Source organism: Erythrolamprus reginae, chromosome 10 (assembly GCF_031021105.1).
Source record: "Erythrolamprus reginae isolate rEryReg1 chromosome 10, rEryReg1.hap1, whole genome shotgun sequence".
Taxonomy (NCBI): Eukaryota; Metazoa; Chordata; class Lepidosauria; order Squamata; family Dipsadidae; genus Erythrolamprus; species Erythrolamprus reginae.
Genome location: NC_091959.1, coordinates 15,691,088 through 15,710,351, shown reverse-complemented (window position 1 = coordinate 15,710,351; position 19,264 = coordinate 15,691,088). Strand labels below are relative to the sequence as shown.

The 19,264-nt window shown below is 44.3% G+C and overlaps 2 protein-coding genes across 5 annotated transcripts in view; one reads left to right on the top strand and one right to left on the bottom strand.

Moving 5' to 3' along the window:
* The window catches only part of MEGF11 (multiple EGF like domains 11), a 493,435-nt gene extending 486,074 nt beyond the window's left edge, over window positions 1–7,361 (top strand). For 3 of the 4 annotated variants that reach the window (XR_011559978.1, XM_070762669.1, XM_070762672.1), the window contains 2 exons: window positions 77–283; window positions 2,873–7,361. Coding sequence is in view for 3 of the 4 variants with exons in the window: in XM_070762669.1 (XP_070618770.1) it covers window positions 77–283; window positions 2,873–3,033 (368 nt within the window). In the remaining variant the exon portion in view is untranslated. The remainder of the gene's footprint in view (window positions 1–76; window positions 284–2,872) is intronic. The other variant, XM_070762671.1, reaches the window with a different exon arrangement.
* Window positions 7,362–8,357: 996 nt separating this feature from the next.
* RAB11A (RAB11A, member RAS oncogene family) overlaps window positions 8,358–19,264 on the bottom strand; it is a 48,445-nt gene continuing 37,538 nt past the window's right edge. Inside the window, exon 5 of the mRNA XM_070762280.1 lies at window positions 8,358–10,439. Within this exon, the coding sequence (XP_070618381.1) occupies window positions 10,300–10,439 (140 nt within the window). The 3' untranslated portion in view covers window positions 8,358–10,299. The remainder of the gene's footprint in view (window positions 10,440–19,264) is intronic.

The following is a 19,264-nucleotide window of genomic DNA, read 5'->3' as shown; positions in this document are numbered from 1 at the left end:
CACCCTAACCCCCTACCCCGCTTCCCTTGAGGCTCGGTGGCTCCCCCCCACTAAGAGTTGGGCTCTTGTCTTGCAGACTACGTGAAGGAATCTGCCCACAGCTCCAGCTCCGCTTCCCTCAACAGCAGTGAAAACCCCTACGCCACCATCAGAGACCCCCCCATCCTGACCCGCAAACCGCCCGAGAACAGCTATGTGGAAATGAAGTCTCCTGCCCACCGGGATGCGTCGTATTTGGACATGCCAACTTCTTCGCCGGCTCACAAAAACATCTACGACGTTGGTAAGTCCCGGAGAAGAGCAGCTGGAGAAGCTAGGGCAGGTCGTCCTCGATTTGCGGCTCACATGTCCATTCCTCAACAAGCCATTTGTTAAGTGATGTTTGCCCCCCCATTTTACAACTTTTCTTGCCCCAATCTTTGTTGAATGAGTCAGTGGTTAAATTAATAACACAGCTGTTAAGTGAATCTGTTCTGTCAGGCTCTCTGGTAGACTCCTCCCAAAAATTCACAGGTACAAATTTCTGACACGCAGAACAATGTTCTTTATAATGAAAATTCACTTAAACCAAGCCCTCTTTTTGTATAGCAAAGAGCACTGGTCTCCAAACAAACTGGTAATTTGTACAAGTCCCTTATCAGTTCTGAGATACTTAGCTTGCAGCTGTGAGGCAATTCACAGTCCTTCTTCTTTCACAAAGTGAAACACACTTTGCCGTGGTTTAGTTTCAAAGCGGGGGGAAATCAGCACACAAAAGGTCAAAGTCAGTAAAGCAGTCACGAAACACAACGATCAGATAATCCTCCACAATGGCCAAACCCACAGGCTGCTATTTATAGCAGCCTCACTAATCACCACAGCCCCACCCAACCACAGGTGGCCTTATTTTCTTTGATAATAATCTCTCAGTTCTTGTTGCCTATGCATCGCTCACTGCATGCGTGGCTGTATCATTAACTCTTGTTCTGAATCCAAGGAGGAGCTAGATAATTGATCTCCTTCTGAGCTGTCCACCACACTCTCCTCCTCCCTGTCACTCATGTCTTCTTGGCCAGAGGAGCCTTCATCAGCAGATTCCACCGGGGGCAAAACAGGCCTGCAGCATGTGGATGTCTCCCCCACACCCACAGTCCTTGGGGCAGGAGCTGGGCCAGAGCTAACCACAACAGAATCTGGCTTCCCCATTGACTTGTTTAAAAAGTCGCAAAAGGTGATCTCATGGCATTATTATTATTATTATTATTATTATTATTATTATTATTATTAATTAGATTTGTATGCCGCCCTTCTCCGAAGACTCGGTGTGGCTCACAACAATAATAAAAACAATATTCCAGCGAAAACAAATCTAATATTCAAAAGCACATAAAACCCTATCATATTTTAATGGTCCATCGTCAATATGAATCGGTTGTCAAGCTCCGAATGCAAATCACGTGACCATAGGGGATGTTGCAATGGTCGTAAGTGTGAAGACTAAGTCATTTGTTTCAGTGCTGTTATAACTTTGGTCACTAAATCAACAGTGGTAAGTCAAGGACTATCTGTATTTAATTTATTTCAGGGTGGACATGCCAGGGATTGGGTATCTCTTGCTCCAGCAGAGCCCAACCAGGAGGCCCCCCAAGAGCCCAGTGGGGCCCTGGGCCAGGAATTGCCCATCTCAGCAGAGAGGCAATGCTGCCAGCTGTTGAGTAAGCTTCACCATGGCTTTCTGCAAATTGGATAGTTTATTTATTTTATTTTATTTTATTTTATTTTATTTTATTTTATTTTTTTGTTTGTTTGTTTGTTTGTTTGTTTGTTTGTTTATTTATTTATTGGATTTGTATGCCGCCCCTCTCCGGAGACTCGGGGCGGCTAACAGCAATAATAAAACAGCATATAATAATAATCCAATACTAAAAACAGTTAAAAACCCATTATTATAACAACCAAACATACATACAGACATACCATGCATAAAATTGTAAAGGCCTAGGGGGAAAGAGTATCTCAATTCCCCATGCCTGGCGGCAGAGGTGGGTTTTAAGCAGCTTACAAAAGGCAAGGAGGGTGGGGGCAATTCTAATCTCTGGGGGAAGTTGGTACCAGAGGGCCGGGGCCACCACAGAGAAGGCTCTTCCCCTGGGTCCCGCCAAGCGACATTGCTTAGTTGACGGGACCCGGAGAAGGCCCACTCTGTGGGACCTAACTGGCCGCTGGGATTCGTGCTGCAGAAGGCGGTCCCTGAGATAATCTGGTCCGGTGCCATGAAGGGCTTTATAGGTCATAACCAACACTTTGAATTATGACCGGAAACTGATCGGCAACCAATAAAGACTGCGGAGTGTTGGTGTGACATGGGCATATTTAAGAAGACCCATGATTGCTCTCGCAGCTGCGTTCTGCATAATCTGAAGTTTCCGAACACTTTTCAAAGGTAGCCCCATGTAGAGAGCGTTACAGTAGTCGAACCTCGAGGTGATGAGGGCATGAGTGACTGTGAGCAATGAGTCCCGGTCCAGATAGGGCCGCAACTGGTGCACCAGGCGAACCTGGGCAAACGCCCCCCTCGCCACAGCTGAAAGATGTTTCTCTAATGTGAGATGTGGATCGAGGAGGACGCCCAAGTTGCGGACCCTCTCTGAGGGGGGTCAATGATTCTCCCCCCAGGGTAATGGACGGACAGATGGAATTGTCCTTGGGAGGCAAGACCCACCGCCACTCCGTTTTGTCTGGGTTGAGTTTGAGTTTGTTGACACCCATCCAGACCCCAACAGCCCCCAGGCACCGGCACATCACTTCCACTGCTTTGTTGACTGGATGCTCTTCCCAAGATGCTTGATGGCCCCCCAAAAAACCCTTGTCTCTTTTGTTCTTCTTTCCACAGAGCCCACAGTCAGCGTGGTTCAAGAGATCCGTCTCCGCAATGCTGGTTACATCCAAAATCCATACGATCTTCCCAGAAACAGCCACATCCCCAGTCACTATGACATTGTCCCTCTAAGACACAGCCCGACTCATGGGACACTCTGGGACAAGCCATCTTAAAGGGCCAGGCCACCCGGACATCCCAACCCCCGCAACCATGTGCCATATGAGCATCGTTCTCGGACACGACAAAGATGACAATCTTTTTTCCGTTTTATCCTGCTGTCTATGGGAGGAAAGGAAGACCACCCAGAGACAATTGTTGGGGCCCACTTGCTTCTGCATGAAAACTCTTTATTATTTGACAAAAATAATTTTATACATGTTGCAGGAAAAAAAAAAAAACCAAGAAAGCTCCTTTGAGTTCAACAGCAGATAGAAGACATCCGAAAGCCATTTATCTCCAAGGTCAACCCTGGACCACGTGCGATTTGTTTATTTTGCTTTTTAAAAAATGGAGAGGGAGGGCGACGAGAAAATTCCCCTTGCTACAACTTCTTATAGCTGTATCTGTACTATATTATCATCTGCTTAAAGAATTCTTTTCTTAAAAAAAAATAAGAGAGAGAGAGAAAGAGAGATGACCGTCAGATAGATTTTGGGTTAAGTTATGAAGCCTCCTGTGTAGTCCCGAAAGTACTTCTTCAAGGAACTGGGAGATAAGGTGTTTCAGAAAATCATTGTTGACATAACTTGATAAGTCTTTCATTTGACGTGGAGTGAAGAATCCAGTTTTTTTACGGCTGCAGAACTTCAGAAATTCTTCTTGGTCCACAGAGTTTATGGAAGGTTAAGTTCGTAAGCATGACTTCTGCTCTTCACCCACTCCATGCCTCCATTGTCCCATCTTTAGGAGCTGGTCTCCATCCATCTACCTTCATGAGATGGGATTGAGCGACGCTAATCTGCAACCGAATCTGTGCCCGCCTGTTCTCAGGTGGCATTGGCAGCGTGGATTGGGACAAATCTCAAGATGCTTATTTTCTCTGCCAGTGGAATGAATAAGAGATGAGCTAAAACCACAGCCAGGGACGCCTAATGACACTTTTGGGTCCTTCTGCTGACAAAGATGGCCCGTTTGTGTGATGCACCAAGGATTAAGTACATAAAAGATACTCATCAACGGCCTTATCCAAACAAACATGACAATTGTCTAACCCTAAACTGGACACCACTGGCATCCACGTGGTTTATTCTAGTAGATATGGACTGCAAGAACTTTCCTTGATCTTGGTGTCCTCCAAATGTGTAGACTTCCATTCACAGAACTCTCAGCAATAGTCATTGGCCAAAGAATTACGGAGATTCAATCCCTACATAAGAAGAGCAACCAAGTAAGAGAAGGTTGTATTTCATCATCTTTCCTGATCTCAGGATGACTAATGTCCGTGCTAAATGAAAGTGATGGAAGCTGAAATTCGACACAGCTGGAAAATACAAATGACAAATGTCTACGGACTGACCTGTTTAGGGCTTCAAGCAGAGATCTTTCCCAACCTTTCTTGGAGATACCAAGTGTAGCGCTTGAGAACTTGTTCATGCCAAGCAGATTATGGCTGTGGAGCTATACCTTTCCCTCAAATCATTCTATTATAACAAGATCAGCTACACACCATTTCAAAAAGAGTGTTTCTGTATCGCAGGTACCTTCTGAAACCTGTAATCGCTGTTAGATCGAACATCAGCTTGGTCATTTGCGTGTAGATTCTCTTGGATATGATCTAATGTTGATATTGTATAAGCTTTTCATCCAACAAATGTTAATGTAGTGAAAAAGGATGTCCATTATACCATCAAGGCATAATAGTGGAATTTATAAGAGAAAGGAAAATGAAAAAGAATGGCTTACTCAAACATGACAAAAGGTATCAAAAGCCTTGACAACTGATCAGGATTCATTCAGGGGGATAGGTTGTTATTTAATCAGAAATAAATTGGATAACAACACAGCAACTGAACGTATGATCAGCATTGCGAAAAGGTCAAGGAACCTTTTCAGGAGGGAGGTACCTATATAGCTTCTTATGTGATAATACGCAATTAGAAACAAAACATCGCTTACTGGATCGTCTCCATTGTCTGAAATCTCATGAGATCGCATGGAGGTGTATAGGGATCTTTGCAGATTTGCTGACTGTGTAAAATATAGAAGATACAGTTCAAGGTGTCAGGGTATCTGTTGCAGACCCCAGATGGATAATCCATTGTTTATATACCTATATATAAGGTATATAAGGTAACAGTTGTGAATGCCACAAACTAAGTATTTGTCAGCCAGATTTGCTGCCGACAACCTAGACTAGACTGTTATCTCCAAATGTGGGATTAACAACCCAGATAGATTTGGGTAGAACACCTGGGATAGCTGAGCATTGAAAAATCTTGGCTTGATGAACCAGAGATCTCTGATCCATTTGAAAGGTGGCTTCCATAGCTCCTGAGAAAGTTAGGATCAGAATTGTGACGTAGGAAGAGACCACACAGAATGGGTAGTCTAACCTTGTTCCCTATTTTTATGGAAACAGTTGCTTTGAATTTTCTTGAACATGCCAAATCAGTTCGTTCAACCAGAGGCATAGATGCCAGTGGTCAACAATGCCAACTTGAAGCGGATTTAAGAGGCTCATGTTTGTAGACAAGAGATGCTCTCACATTAGCTGGAAGAGCTAGGGAAACCGCAAGGCTATTCAGGGGAAGAATGAGGTAACATTTCTCATCAAATGGATACAGATATTTCCCCACTCCATGTCTATCTGGAGAGCCATAAGAGCCATCTCTTCAGAGCCCAGCAATGGAGTTCTGCTGTGGTTAGAATATTTTAGGAGAGCCATGTTAAGATTATGGTAGCAAAACAATCAAGAGTCTGGCTCACCAATTTTAATCCAAAGTATAAGTTTGGAGTTACATCCAAGTTAGGATTTCTAGTAATGTTAGGGTAATGGTATTGATAGGACAGGTAGGGAATTAAGTAGCTAAGAGCAGAAAACACTGTCCACAGATGACTCGCTTTGGACTGATAGAGTATTACAGAGTTGGAAGGGTCTTTATAGGTCATCTAGTCCAGGGGTCTCCAACCTTGGCAATTTTAAGATTTGCTGGCAGTCGAAGTCCACAATTCTTTAAGTTGCCAAGGTTGGACACCCCTGATCTAGTCTAACCCCTTGCTTTTAATCCAAACCATCTTCAGAACTTACACGGGATGTCACCTCCACTAGGTAGACCAGACCAGAAAACCCACTCTGCAAGAAGGCTGAAAGTAAATCTTACTGAGGTTGGCTTTAAGAACAGAAGTTTGCAAGATTGTGCTGCGCCTTCTCCTCCTGACGCTGCGGTGAATTAGGGAGGTGTTTGCATGAGCTGTTCCCAAAATATTATTCTGTTCTGGACTTTAAAAAAAACCCGATTCATCCCCTTTTGCCTATGCAACAATTCCTGAGTGTGTCTATCAAGCTCACTTTGCTTTCTGTTCACCATGGCAGAAGGAATATTTGGAAACTGAGTAGTTTAATCCCTCAGTGAAAGTCAAGGACTTTTGGGGGGGAGGATTTGGGGGGAAATGAAAGGCTAATTCCAAAGCAAAGCAGAGGGTGGGTTTCTGCACTGTTCAGCGGATGGAGCGAAAATGCACCCCGGTGAGATTTTAAGGAGAATGACTTTTTTTTTTCACAGCAGAGGAAAAAAAAATGTAATTATTTACACGAATGCTGCATGTATGCATGGGGGAAAATACGATCTATTGGCAATAGCTGTTTTACTTTCCAAGAGAGCCTTATCCAAAAATATATTTAAAAAGTAGAACTTTATTTTGTAGGACCTGTAGGGATATATATTTTAAATACATGTATGGGGAGGGGGGAAGTAAAAATCTTACCTCAGTAATTAGCAAGGTGAAAAAAAATCCTCCATGAAGGCTTTTTTAAATTATTTCAATTGGGCAAATTCACAGTTGACTTGGAAAATTAACATACCGACCTAGATAAAAGTCAGGAATATGGACGGCTGCACTTTCCAAGGAACACATACCTGCAAGATGACAAGAATTCCCAGGACCAAAGTGGTTCTGATGGAGGTATGGATGCAAAATATGGGTAATCTATATAAGCTTATCCGATTCATAAATGTATGCAAGTTTTCAGGGGAACGTTTTCTCCAGCAGGAGAAATGACGGCTGCAGATCCAGGGAATGTTTATGCTGCATTTGAGACTGCTGAACTATGTAATGGAGTGTCCTGTGGCCAAAATAAGGCGGTAGAGAATACGCAGGGGGGGTGGGAAGCACATTACATCCAGCAGGAGGCACTGAAAAGCAGACCCGTCCCTTTAAAGGAGAATACAAATGTTGTAATGGCAATACTTTTTTTAAAGCAAGATGTATTTATAATATTTGTTGACCAAACAAAAGGTAATACACCTTGTTAAAAAAATAAAATGAATTTCTCTCTGTTGCATTTTTTTTCCTCCCTACAGTTATTTCTAAGCCTTGGCTACACTGTGTAGTGTAAAGTGTAAAAATGTTGTAACAATGACAATAACAGAGTTGGAAGGGACACTGGGGATATTCTAGTCCAACTCCCTGCTCAAGCGAGAGACCTCAAACCAGACAGGGCGGCTGTCCAGTTTCTTGGAAGCCGCCAATGATGGACTACCCACAACTGGGAGGCAAGTCATAATTGTTCTGTTAGGAAAAGTCTCTTTTCATTATTATTATTATTATTATTATTATTATTATTATTATTATTATTAATAATAATAATAATAATATTTTTTTTATTTTTTTTATAAAATAAAAAATGAAAAATGAAAAAAATAAGAAAATAAAATAAAAATAAAAAAATATTTTTTTTTTAAAAAAAGACACTTTTCCTAACAGAACAATTATGACTTGCCTCCCAGGTTAATTAAATTAAATTAAATTAAATTAAATTAAATTAAATTAAATTAAATTAAATTAAATTAAATTAAATTAAATTAAATTAAATTAAATTAAATTAAATTAAATTAAATTAAATTAAATTAATAAATAATGTTTTTAAAAAGGCTAAAAGGAGGAAATTGTGACCAGCATCCATCGGCTTCCATCGGCATGCTAGAAGATAAAGGAAATGGCTGATGGAATTCTGTGCACCCAGAACCCTTTGTCCATCAGAAGCATCCAGTTAAAAAAATGTTTATTTGGAGAACTGGGAGAATTGCTCAGGGTTACAATTATTACACTTTCTTTTCTTGCGGATGACAAAACACCCAAAGTTGAAAGCTCTGCAAAGAGGAACCTTAGTCACATTTGCATGTCAAGTTGATCTGCGTACTTTATTCACATGTTAATTCCAATCATCCCCCCTCCCTCGCAGCTACAAGGGGCAGAGGGGATGATACCTTTCCTTAAGTATCAAAAGGCCCCTCAGAGTCTACATTCCAAGTAAGTTCACTCCAAAACCTCTGAACAATCCCCTGCAATTCTTTTATTAGAATTCCAAAAATGAATAATTTTAAATCAATCTTTAAAAAATACTCAAAAAGTACAGAATGTGCATAACAGTACAAAGCAATTTACAAAGAAAAGAGGGAGGGGAGGCTGGAAGGAAAAGGACAAAAAAAAAAGTGTGCAGAGAAATAACACCACTCTGGAGACAGAAAAAACAAAACAAAAAAAAAAACCACCAAAAAAACCAAAGGATGACCGGACTACAGCAATGCCCTCGGTGCGCCTTAACACGTCATGAGCACTGTAAGACGAGCAGAGTGGAGTAGCTTTCAACGCAGCAAGAAGAACAGATCTACGAGAACCAACCTTCCTTCCTTTCCTTCCTTCCTCCCTTCCTTCTTCTTTCCTTTCTCCCTTCCTTCCTTCCTTTCCTTCCTTCCCTCTCTCCCTATAAATCAGGGACTCTCCCCTCTTCAGCTGGGTTTCCCAAAGACTGCACAATTCTGCATGTGCTGGTGTGCGCACCCTACCCCTTCTTTCAAACAGTGCTGCAGACAAGCAGGCGGTGTGGGCCGCAAACCGAAAAGGGGACGGGGGGGGGGGGGGCTAGGGGAATGAGATGAAGGAATGTCCTCTAGAAACCCAGAAGCGCCTTGAGGAAGGAGGCAACCTCCCGGAATTTTTAGTGTGCAACTGAAGAGGTTTGAGGGCTACTAACCTCTGAGAGCCCCCCGAGAAACTAAACCAGCTTAGGTCAAGTTTTGGATGGGCAATTGAATAGGGGTGTGTGTGCACCAGGGCCAGTTTTGCTGACAATTCTGATTAAAAAGCCTGGCTTAGGAGCTGCAATCCCCCATCTCCAAGCCTTCTCCATCACCTGTGTACATGTGCAACATGCAAAACGACACACACACACACCCCTGGGGTCCATACTAGATCATGTGACACGCTAACTACCGCAACGACGAGCCAAAGGGACAAGCAGGCAGAGCGAGATGGCACTTTCCACTTAGGGTATAAACTACGTGGCATCCAGCATTCCGGCCGCAAGAGTTGTTGGGTCTGAGCCAGGTGGACTTGCAATCATTTAATCCGCACAGTGGCGGCATCACCCAGATGGTTGATCCTCTCCTTGCTTGCAAAGGGGAGACGTCACCCATCTGTTCAGATGGGATAAAAACCCATCGAAAAGTCTGCTCCGCGCGCGCGAGGCCTCAACAAAGCCAATTCCAAAAGTGAGACCACAGGACCCAGCTGCCCAGGGAGGGACCAGATGGATGAGCTCATGAGGCTAATCCCATAGGCTCAGTTGTTCAGAGAGGCTAACCCCTAATTTGGTCTTCTAAACAGGATCACAGCTCTGGTCAGAAAGAAAAGTCCACCCAACAATTTGCATTTGACCCTGGCCATCAACTGCCCACTGAATGAAGGAATGGCTTTCTCAATCTGGCTTTGCCCACACCCATTTTTCTACCATTATCTCAGGCCAACGGTGGGGATGAAAGGGATGATGTCTGCAGGGCACCAGGATGCGAAAGGCCGAGAGATGGCATCTGGCGCAGAGGCCAGAGGGGACAAGGAAAGTTCTCAAATCATGCCGTTGTGTTGACAGGAGTGTCTGAATGGTGTGAAGGTTGGACAGGACCCGTCTCTGCTCCCTCCCGAGGTCAGCCAGGCAGGGAATCCGCTTTGACTTGTTAACCATGTTTGCCTTGCAGGACAACTAGCATTTCCGATGATGCTGCAGCCTCGTGTGAAAAGAGATGAGTTACAGAACTGAGGTTGAAGACAAAGAAAAATGGTGACGAAATGAGGAAACGGGAGAGAGGAGAATAAAATCTAATGGGAATAAAAAGGGGGAGAGAGTGGAGAACAAGAGGGGAGGGGGAAAAGTAATGTCAGCTCGAGCTCTACTTCCATTCAGATCGGGGGGGATATACACAGCTTTCCAGGAGTTGAACTTGTTATATATTTTGACAACACTGCATCTTTGGTTTGTTTTCCGTGGTTGGAGGCACGTGGATCGGGACCACGTTGTTGCTTGGAGACATGTCGTTTTCACGTCTGTCCGACATCTGTTTCTGCGACACAATGCGATAAATCTCTGAAAGAGAGAAGCTGTTGTTGGTGACCAGGGAGGAAAAAGAGGGCATTCGTTTCATTTCATTCATTTCATTTTATTGGATTTTATTATTTAGATTTGTATGCCGCCCCTCTCCGAAGACTCGGGGCGGCTCACAACAAGATAGAACAAATCATAAATAATCCAAATAACTTTAAAATATTTAAAGATTTAAAAGAACCCCATATACTAACAGACACACACACAAGCATACCATGTATAAATTGAACATGCCCGGGGGAGGTGTTTCAATTCCCCCATGCCTGACGGCAAAGGTGGGTTTTAAGGAGTTTACGGAAGGCAGGAAGAGTAGGGGCAGTTCTAATCTCTGGGGGGAGTTAGTTCCAGAGAGTCGGTGCCGCCACAGAGAAGGCTCTTCCCCTGGGGCCCGCCAACCGACATTGTTTAGTTGATGGGACCCGGAGAAGGCCCACTCTGTGGGACCTAACTGGTCGCTGGGATTCGTGCGGTAGAAGGCGGTTCCGGAGATAACCTGGCCCGGATTTGTATGCCGCCCCTCTCCGTAGACTCGGGGCGGCTAACAACAGTGGTAAAAACAACATGCGACAATGCAATACTAAAGTAGCTAAAAACCCTTATTTTAAAACCAATCATACATACAAACGTACCATACATAAATTGTAGAAGCCTAGGGGGAAAGAATATCTTAATTCCCCCATGCCTGACGACAGAGGTGGGTTTTAAGAAGCTTACGAAAGGCAAGAAGGGTGGGGGCTATTCTAATCTCTGGGGGGAATTGGTTCCAGAGGGCCGGGGCCGCCACAGAGAAGGCTCTTCCCCTGGGTCCTGCCAAACGACATTGTTTAGTCGACGGGACCCGGAGAAGGCCCACTCTGTGGGGCCTAATTGGTCGCTGGGATTCGTGCGGCAGAAGGCGGTCCCGGAGATAACCTGGCCCGGTGCCATGAAGGGCTTTATAGGTCATAACCAACACTTTGAATTGTGACCGGAAACTGATTGGCAACCAAGGCAGAGGGCTCCATTCTGGGATTCACACACCTCCTTTCTTCCACCAGCTATAAAGCCCCACTTACAGGCAGAACGGGACAACTCACCATGGAACAATTCAACAATTCAAATAACTTTAATTTTTGTCATTCGTGTTTTATTTTGCCCCTCCTTTGGCATACTTTTATGATTCCGGTTGACTATTTCTTCTATATTATTTTAACTCTTGTCCTGCCGAGAGTTGACCATGGCTACGGCGAGTTGTCCTAGACCAGGGCTCTCCAACCTTTGCAACTTTAAGACTTGTGCATAGCGAAAGTCAACAAAGAACTTTATTAAGTGCCAGGGTGGCGCAGCAGGTAGAGTGCTGCACTGCAGGCCACTGAAGCTGACTGTAGATATGTAGGTCAGCGGTTCAAATCTCATCATCATCAGGTTGACTCAGCCTTCCATCCTTCCGGGGTGGGTAAAATGAGGACCCAGATTGTGGGGGCAATAGGCTGGCTCTGTTAAATGTGCTATTGCTAACATGTTGTAAGCCGCCCTGACACTAAGGAGAAGGGCGACATAAAAATCAAATAAATAAATAAATAAATTAACAAGAGTCCAAACGCACCTGCCCTGCATGGAGAGTCCAAACCCACCTGGCCTGTTTGGCCAGGATCGCAGTTTCCCTGTATTGTTTGTTCTTCTTGTTAATAAAGTTCTTTGTTGACTTTCACTACGCCTTCATTTACAACTGACCTTCTGAGCAGCTAGAGGGCATTAACTAATTAAATATTTAAATTTAAACTCAGTCCCTACCAATCAGACCGAAGTATGACCCATGTTGGACTCTCCTAAGAAGCACATTGGAGAATAGTGTGTTCCGCCAACCGGAATCAGAGGTATGCAATTACTGCTATCCAAGGCCAAGATGGAGACACTTGCAGCTTTGGTCCAGAAAGGTTCTGACCTTCCAGCCCAGAACAAACAGCATGAAATGACTCTCCCCAACTTGGGGGTCTTAGCAGCACCGTCCTAGGTCAGTGATGGCAAACCTTTTTCGGCTTGGGTGCTAAAAGGGTTTCACGTGCGCACGCCCACCCCCATAATGCAATGTCTTAGAAACATAGAAGTCTGATGGCAGAAAAAGACCTCATGGTCCATCTAGTCTGCCCTTATACTATTTTCTGTATTTTATCTTAGGATGGATATATGTTTATCCCAGGCATGTTTAAATTCAGTTACTGTGGATTTATCTACCACGTCTGCTGGAAGTTTGTTCCAAGGATCTACTACTCTTTCAGTAAAATAATATTTTCTCATGTTGCTTTTGATCTTTCCCCCCAACTAACTTCAGATTGTGGCCCCTTGTTCTTGTGTTCACTTTCCTATTAAAAACACTTCCCTCCTGGACCTTATTTAACCCTTTAATATATTTAAATGTTTCGATCATGTCCCCCCTTTTCCTTCTGTCCTCCAGACTATACAGATTGAGTTCATTAAGTCTTTCCTGATACGTTTTATGCTTAAGACCTTCCACCATTCTTGTAGCCCGTCTTTGGACCCGTTCAATTTTGTCAATATCTTTTTGTAGATGAGGTCTCCAGAACTGAACACAGTATTCCAAATGTGGTCTCACCAGCACTCTATATAAGGGGATCACAATCTCCCTCTTCCTGCTTGTTATACCTCTAGCTATGCAGCCAAGCATCCTACTTGCTTTCCCTACCGCCTGACTGCACTGTTCACCCATTTTGAGACTGTCAGAAATCACTACCCCTAAATCCTTTTCTTCTGAAGTATTTGCTAACACAGAACTGTCAATACAATACTCAGATTGAGGATTCCTTTTCCCCAAGTGCATTATTTTACATTTGGAAACATTAAACTGCAGTTTCCATTGCTTTGACCATTTAGTAAAGCTAAATCATTTACCATATTACAGTCTTCACCCCCATGCTGACCCCGGTGCATGCACACAACTACCCCATCCCACCCCACCCTGCTGCCACCTCCATGCAGGCACAGGACTCACAAAAACCGATGGGCTGGTTTTCACGGTCCCAAAAGTTCAAGAAAGCCTTCTGAAACCTGGGGATGGCGAAAAATGGCCGAACAGGCCAACCGGAATTTCAGAAATGAAACAGAAATGGAACTGCCCTACTACTTACCTTCACATAGTTGCAGCTGGGCCTCCCTCACCTCCGCCCATTTCTTCTGCAGTCAGCAAGTCTCTCCTGAAGGCTTCTCTACCCAATAACAGAGCTCAGGATCAATCCGTAGCTCCGCTATTGGCTGCAGAGGCCTTCAGGAAAGCCTTGCTGGCTGCAGAAGAAATGGGCCGAGGTGAGAGGTGCCTGGCTGCAACTGTCCAAAGCCAAAGAAGTTCCTGAAGACCTCTGGCAGCAAAAAGGAGGCTGGGGGTAAGTACATAAGTGAACTTCCGGTTGGGCCGTTTTTTGCTGTCACCAGGGTTCAGGAGGCTTTCCTGAAGCCTGCGGAGAGCAAAAAAGTCTGAAAAGAAGGCCAAAAATTATCCTCAGATATGGTTTTGCGTGCCACCTCTGGCACATGTGCCATAGGATTTCCATCACTGTCCTAGGTCAACCCAAGGAGAGGCTCCAGTCAAAAATACAACCAGGTGGATTAATTCTGTTTTAAATCCAAGATTAAGATGAGACCATCAATCAAGAAGCAAACAATACCCCAGTCAAAGACTGCCAGACAAGAATAAATGGTCCAACCAATAGCCACTGAAGCAGTAGACTCAAGAGCAAGACCATACCCATTAACACAGATAGGACAAGCGCTAGCACTGATGGTATTATCTAGTTGGGTAAAGAAATGTCTGCACAAAAATAACCAGGCTCAGAGAGCACCCAGAACCCCTAATTCTATTTTATTCTTCACTTTCACAGAATCTTGCAAGTTTGAAAGTACAGTGATATCTCATCTTACAAACGCCTCATCATACAAACTTTTCGAGATACAAACCCGGGGTTTAAGATTTTTTTGCCTCTTCTTACAAACTATTTTCACCTTACAAACCCACCGCCGCCGCTGGGATGCCCCGCCTCTGGACTTCTGTTGCCAGCGAATCACCCATTTTTGCACTGCTGGGATTCCCCTGAGGCTCCCCTCCATCGGAAACCCCACCTCCAGACTTCCGTGTTTTTGTGATGCTGCAGGGAAATCCCAGCAGGGGAATCCCAGCAGCACAAAAACGGGTGCTTCGCTGGCAACGGAAGTCCGGATGTGGGGTTTCCCAGCGAAGGGAGCATCAGTGAAATCACAGCATCGCAAAAACACAGAGGTCCGGAGGTGGGGTTTCGAGGACTTCGATGTTTTTGCGATGCTGCGATTCCCCTGCAGCATCGCAAAAACACAGAAGTCCGGAGGTGGGGTTTCACATGGAGGGGAGCCTCAGGGGAATCCCAGCAGTGCAAAAACGAGCGCTTCGGCTGGCAAAAGGGGTGAATTTTGGGCTTGCACGCATTAATCACTTTTCCATTGATTCCTATGGGAAACATTGTTTCGTCTTACAAACTTTTCACCTTAAGAACCTCGTCCCGGAACCAATTAAATTTGTAAGGCAAGGTATCACTGTACATTTCTCCTTTCTTGCCTCTACAATCAATCAAACTAGGAGGTACAATTTGCCATGCCCCCCCCCCCCTTTCTTCAATGGCCCAGGGCTGCCCTTATCCAAACTTAACCTTTCTTGAGCTTTTGTCTCCCAAGGTCATTTCCACATACCATCACAGGCTAAGAGCTTCCGTCAAGAGCTTCGAGATTTACTGGTTAGTTGGAAGAGGAGCTGAATCAAGAGCTGGACGTTACGCTCCAATCAATAGGCGTGGAGAGCATTCTAGATGTTTCTCTGTGAAATATGGGGAGGATCGGCAAGGGGGCGGAATGGGGCCAGGCCAGAAATTTACTTATTATTTAGCATATGGCATATCACACACGGACTAGTCATATGTATTCACATTTTTTAAACCTAAATTAGTAAAACACACTAAAATATAAATGTTGAAAAGATTTGTGTTTAAATACCAATGTCTACTCTAGGCCATCTAACCATTAAAGCACAGCATCGTTTATATATATTTTTTAAAAATCAGATACTAGACCAGTATATGCCCTCAATTTATACAGGTCGTTCTCAATTTATGATGAAAATTGAGCCCAACATTTATGTTGCTAAGTGAGAAATTTCTTAAATGACCTTTGCCCCATTTTTTAACTTTTCTGGTCACATTTCTCCAGGTGAATCACTGTAGTTGTTTAAATGAATAACCTGGTTGTTAAGTGAACCTGGCTTCCCTACTGATTTTGCTGGTCATAAGATGGCAAAAGGCAATCATGTGACCCCCAGGACACTGCAACTGTCATAAATGTCAGTCAGTTGCCAAACGTCTTGATTACATGACCATGAGGATGCTGCAGTGGTCATAATATGGAAAAGTCAGTTTTTGTCAATGCCGTTCTAACTTCAAACGGTCGTAAGGCAAACTGTTGCAAGTTGAAGACGACCTGTACCATGTACGCCAGAAGTGATATACAGTGTTCCCTCGATTTTCGCAGGTTCGAACTTTGCGGAACGTCTACACCACGGTTTTTCAAAAATATTAATTAAAAAATACTTTACGGTTTTTCCCCCCTATACCATGGTTTTTCCTGCCTGATGATGTCATATGTCATTTATTTATTTATTTTATTTATTACTTAGATTTGTATGCCGCCCCTCTCCGAAGACTCGGGGCGGCTCACAACATGTAGAAACAAATCATGGGTAATCAGACAAGTTTAAAATGTTTAAATATTAAAAACCCCATATGCTAACAGACACACACACAGACATACCATGCATAAATTAAACGTGCCCAGGGGGAGATGTTTCAGTTCCCCCATGCCTGACGGCAAAGGTGGGTTTTAAGGAGTTTACGGAAGGCAGGAAGAGCAGGGGCAGTCCTAATCTCCGGGGGGAGTTGGTTCCAGAGGGCCGGTGCCGCCACAGAGAAGGCTCTTCCCCTGGGGCCCGCCAACCGACATTGTTTAGTTGACGGAACCCGGAGAAGGCCCACTCTGTGGGACCTAATCGGTCGCTGGGATTCGTGCGGCAGGAGGCGGTCTCGGAGATATTCTGGTCCGATGCCATGAAGGGTTTTAAAGGTCATAACCAACACTTTGAATTGTGACCGGAAATTGATCGGCAGCCAATGCAGACTGCGGAGTGATGGTGAAACATGGGCATTGCCAAACTTTCATCTGCCTTTAAAAAACATTTTTTAAAATAAACTTTAATAAATAAACATGGTGAGTAATAATCTAAATGGTTGCTAAGGGAATGGGAAATTGTAAATTTAGGAGTTTAAAGTGTTAAGGGAAGGCTTGGGATACTGTTCATAGCCAAAAATAGTGTATTTACTTCCGCATCTCTACTTCGCGGAAATTCAACTTTTGCGGGCGGTCTCGGAACGCATCCCCCGCGAAAATCGAGGGAACACTGTAATACATATAATTAATTTTTATAAAATCCAGTAGACTTGATTACTTTCATAATCTTCTATTCCCCGGGACAATTACAATTTGATGGTAACCTCTACCTTGCAGGAGGTATTCCAAAGAATTGCATGGAGCCTCTTGTGCCCTGGAACCACATCCTGCCCACTTCTCAGGCTAAGCCACGTGCCAGCCTGAAGACCTCAAAATTAGCTCATGGGTTTGGCATGCCTGGAATTTTGGGAGCTGTAAACCCCACACTGGTCTGGACTGAGTCAATTTCTTGGCCCGTTATCACTCCTTCCTTGCTGAGCCCTGGCTTCTGTTGACTCAATGCCCTGGCAGAGAGTGCTTCCTGCTTATGGGGATTAAAACCTGTCCTGGGAGGACTGGTTTTCACCTGAACTTAAAGCCATTCCAAGCACCACTTCCAAATTCCAAAACCCCCCCCACCTTCTTATCTCCTCTAAGCGGCTGTTTATCCAGCAGAGATCCAGAGGCATTTCCTACATGTCTTCTGACACGTAGCATTCAAGACGCTGCCTTTGAGACTTGCTATAATCCCATGTGGTTAATTAGGAGAGCTGACCTGTGGATTTTCAGGACAGGCATTCCTGAAATAAATCCATCCTGTTTCTTCCTTAAAATTTGGGGGGGGGGGCGCAAAATGAGGCTCCAACAAGATACAAGCCGCAGGGTTTTCTCAAGCAGCAGAAAGAGAATTCCTTAATTCAGAAGTCTGCCTCCCCAATCCCGTGCTGTGTTTGCGTGAAACAGAAAATGGGGCTTGTTTCAAAACCACCCATTCCAGGTACAGGTGGCCGACTTACATTTAGTTCATTTAGTGGCCATTTGAAGTTACGACAGCACAGGGAAAAGTGACTTGGGAGCATTTTTCACACATACAACAACCCTGTGTTCACATTAGCCAAATACAGATGCCTGGCCTGTGACTCATATTTATGACTGTTGTAGTGTCCCAAGGTCGTGTGTCGCATGCATACACACACACACACACAGGTCTTTTGTGACCTTCTGACAAACCAAGTCAATGTGAGAGCCAGATTCACCTAATAACTGTGGTTACTAATTTGACAGATGCAGTCATTCTCTTAACGACAGAACGTGGCAAGGAAAGCCGTAAAATGGGTGAAAATTCACTTAACGGTTATCTTATTTAGGAACAGAAGTATGGGGCTCAATTGTGGTTGTTAAGTCAAGGTCTACCTGCATCCTTCCAAAATGTTTCAGATGAGCCACAGTTCGGCAGAAACAAAATCCAGAACAGGGGTCGCCAACCTTGGCCACTTTAAGACTTGACGACTTCAAAGCTGGCTGAGGAATTCTGGGAGTTGAAGTCCGCAAGTCTTAAAGGGGGCAACGTTGGAGCCCCCTGATCCAGAATACGTTTCTCCTTCCATTGCCACTATCTGGAGGGATCCCAGAGTGATGTGATGAGACAAGTAGGATAAGACTGGGCCACCTATCCACCCCTGACTGCTCTCCCCTCTCTGCACAACCAAGGTGTCACAATCCCTCCATCCCCAAAGGACTGCACCCAAAGTCACAGGGGAGTCTGCCACCCCTGGTTTTTTTCTCCCCTGCTTCCTTCCACTGCTGTTCCGAATCGCCACGTTGCATGTCTCAATTCAGGCCCATCTTCTCCCCAAAGTGGCAGTTCTGTTATTTATAGGGATTTTTTTTAATTTAGAGAATTTATATGGCCACCCATATGTGGGACTTACCAAAAAAATAATAATTTAACCATTTATTGGAATGGGTGTAGGTGGGATAGTCAGGACTGGCGAGAATGGCATGTCTTCAACCCAGACTGGCATTCCAGAGGCAAAAGCTAACTGTACTTTCAAAGCTGGATAGTCATAGAAATAAATACAGCATTTTGAGGGAAGAGATAAAAGACACATCCAGATGTGCCTTGGTTCTTGGAGCAAGGCCATGAGAAAGCACCCAGAACAAAGCTCGAAAAAGAGGTGTTTACAAATAAAATACAGTGATACCTTGTCTTACAAACTTAATTGATTCCGAAACGAGGTTCTTAAGATGAAAAGTTTGTAAGATGAAACAATGTTTCCCATAGGAATCAATGGAAAAGCGATTAATGCGTGCAAGCCCAAAATTCACCCCTTTTGCCAGCCAAACACCCGTTTTTGCACTGCTGGGATTTCCCTGAGGGTCCCCTCCATGGGAAACCCCATCTCCGGACTTCCGCTGCCAGCGAAGCACCCGTTTTTGCGTTGCTGGGATTCCCCTGCAGCATCACAAAAACACGGAAGTCCGGAGGTGGGGTTTCCCATGGAGGGGACCCTCAGGGGAATCCCAGCAGCACA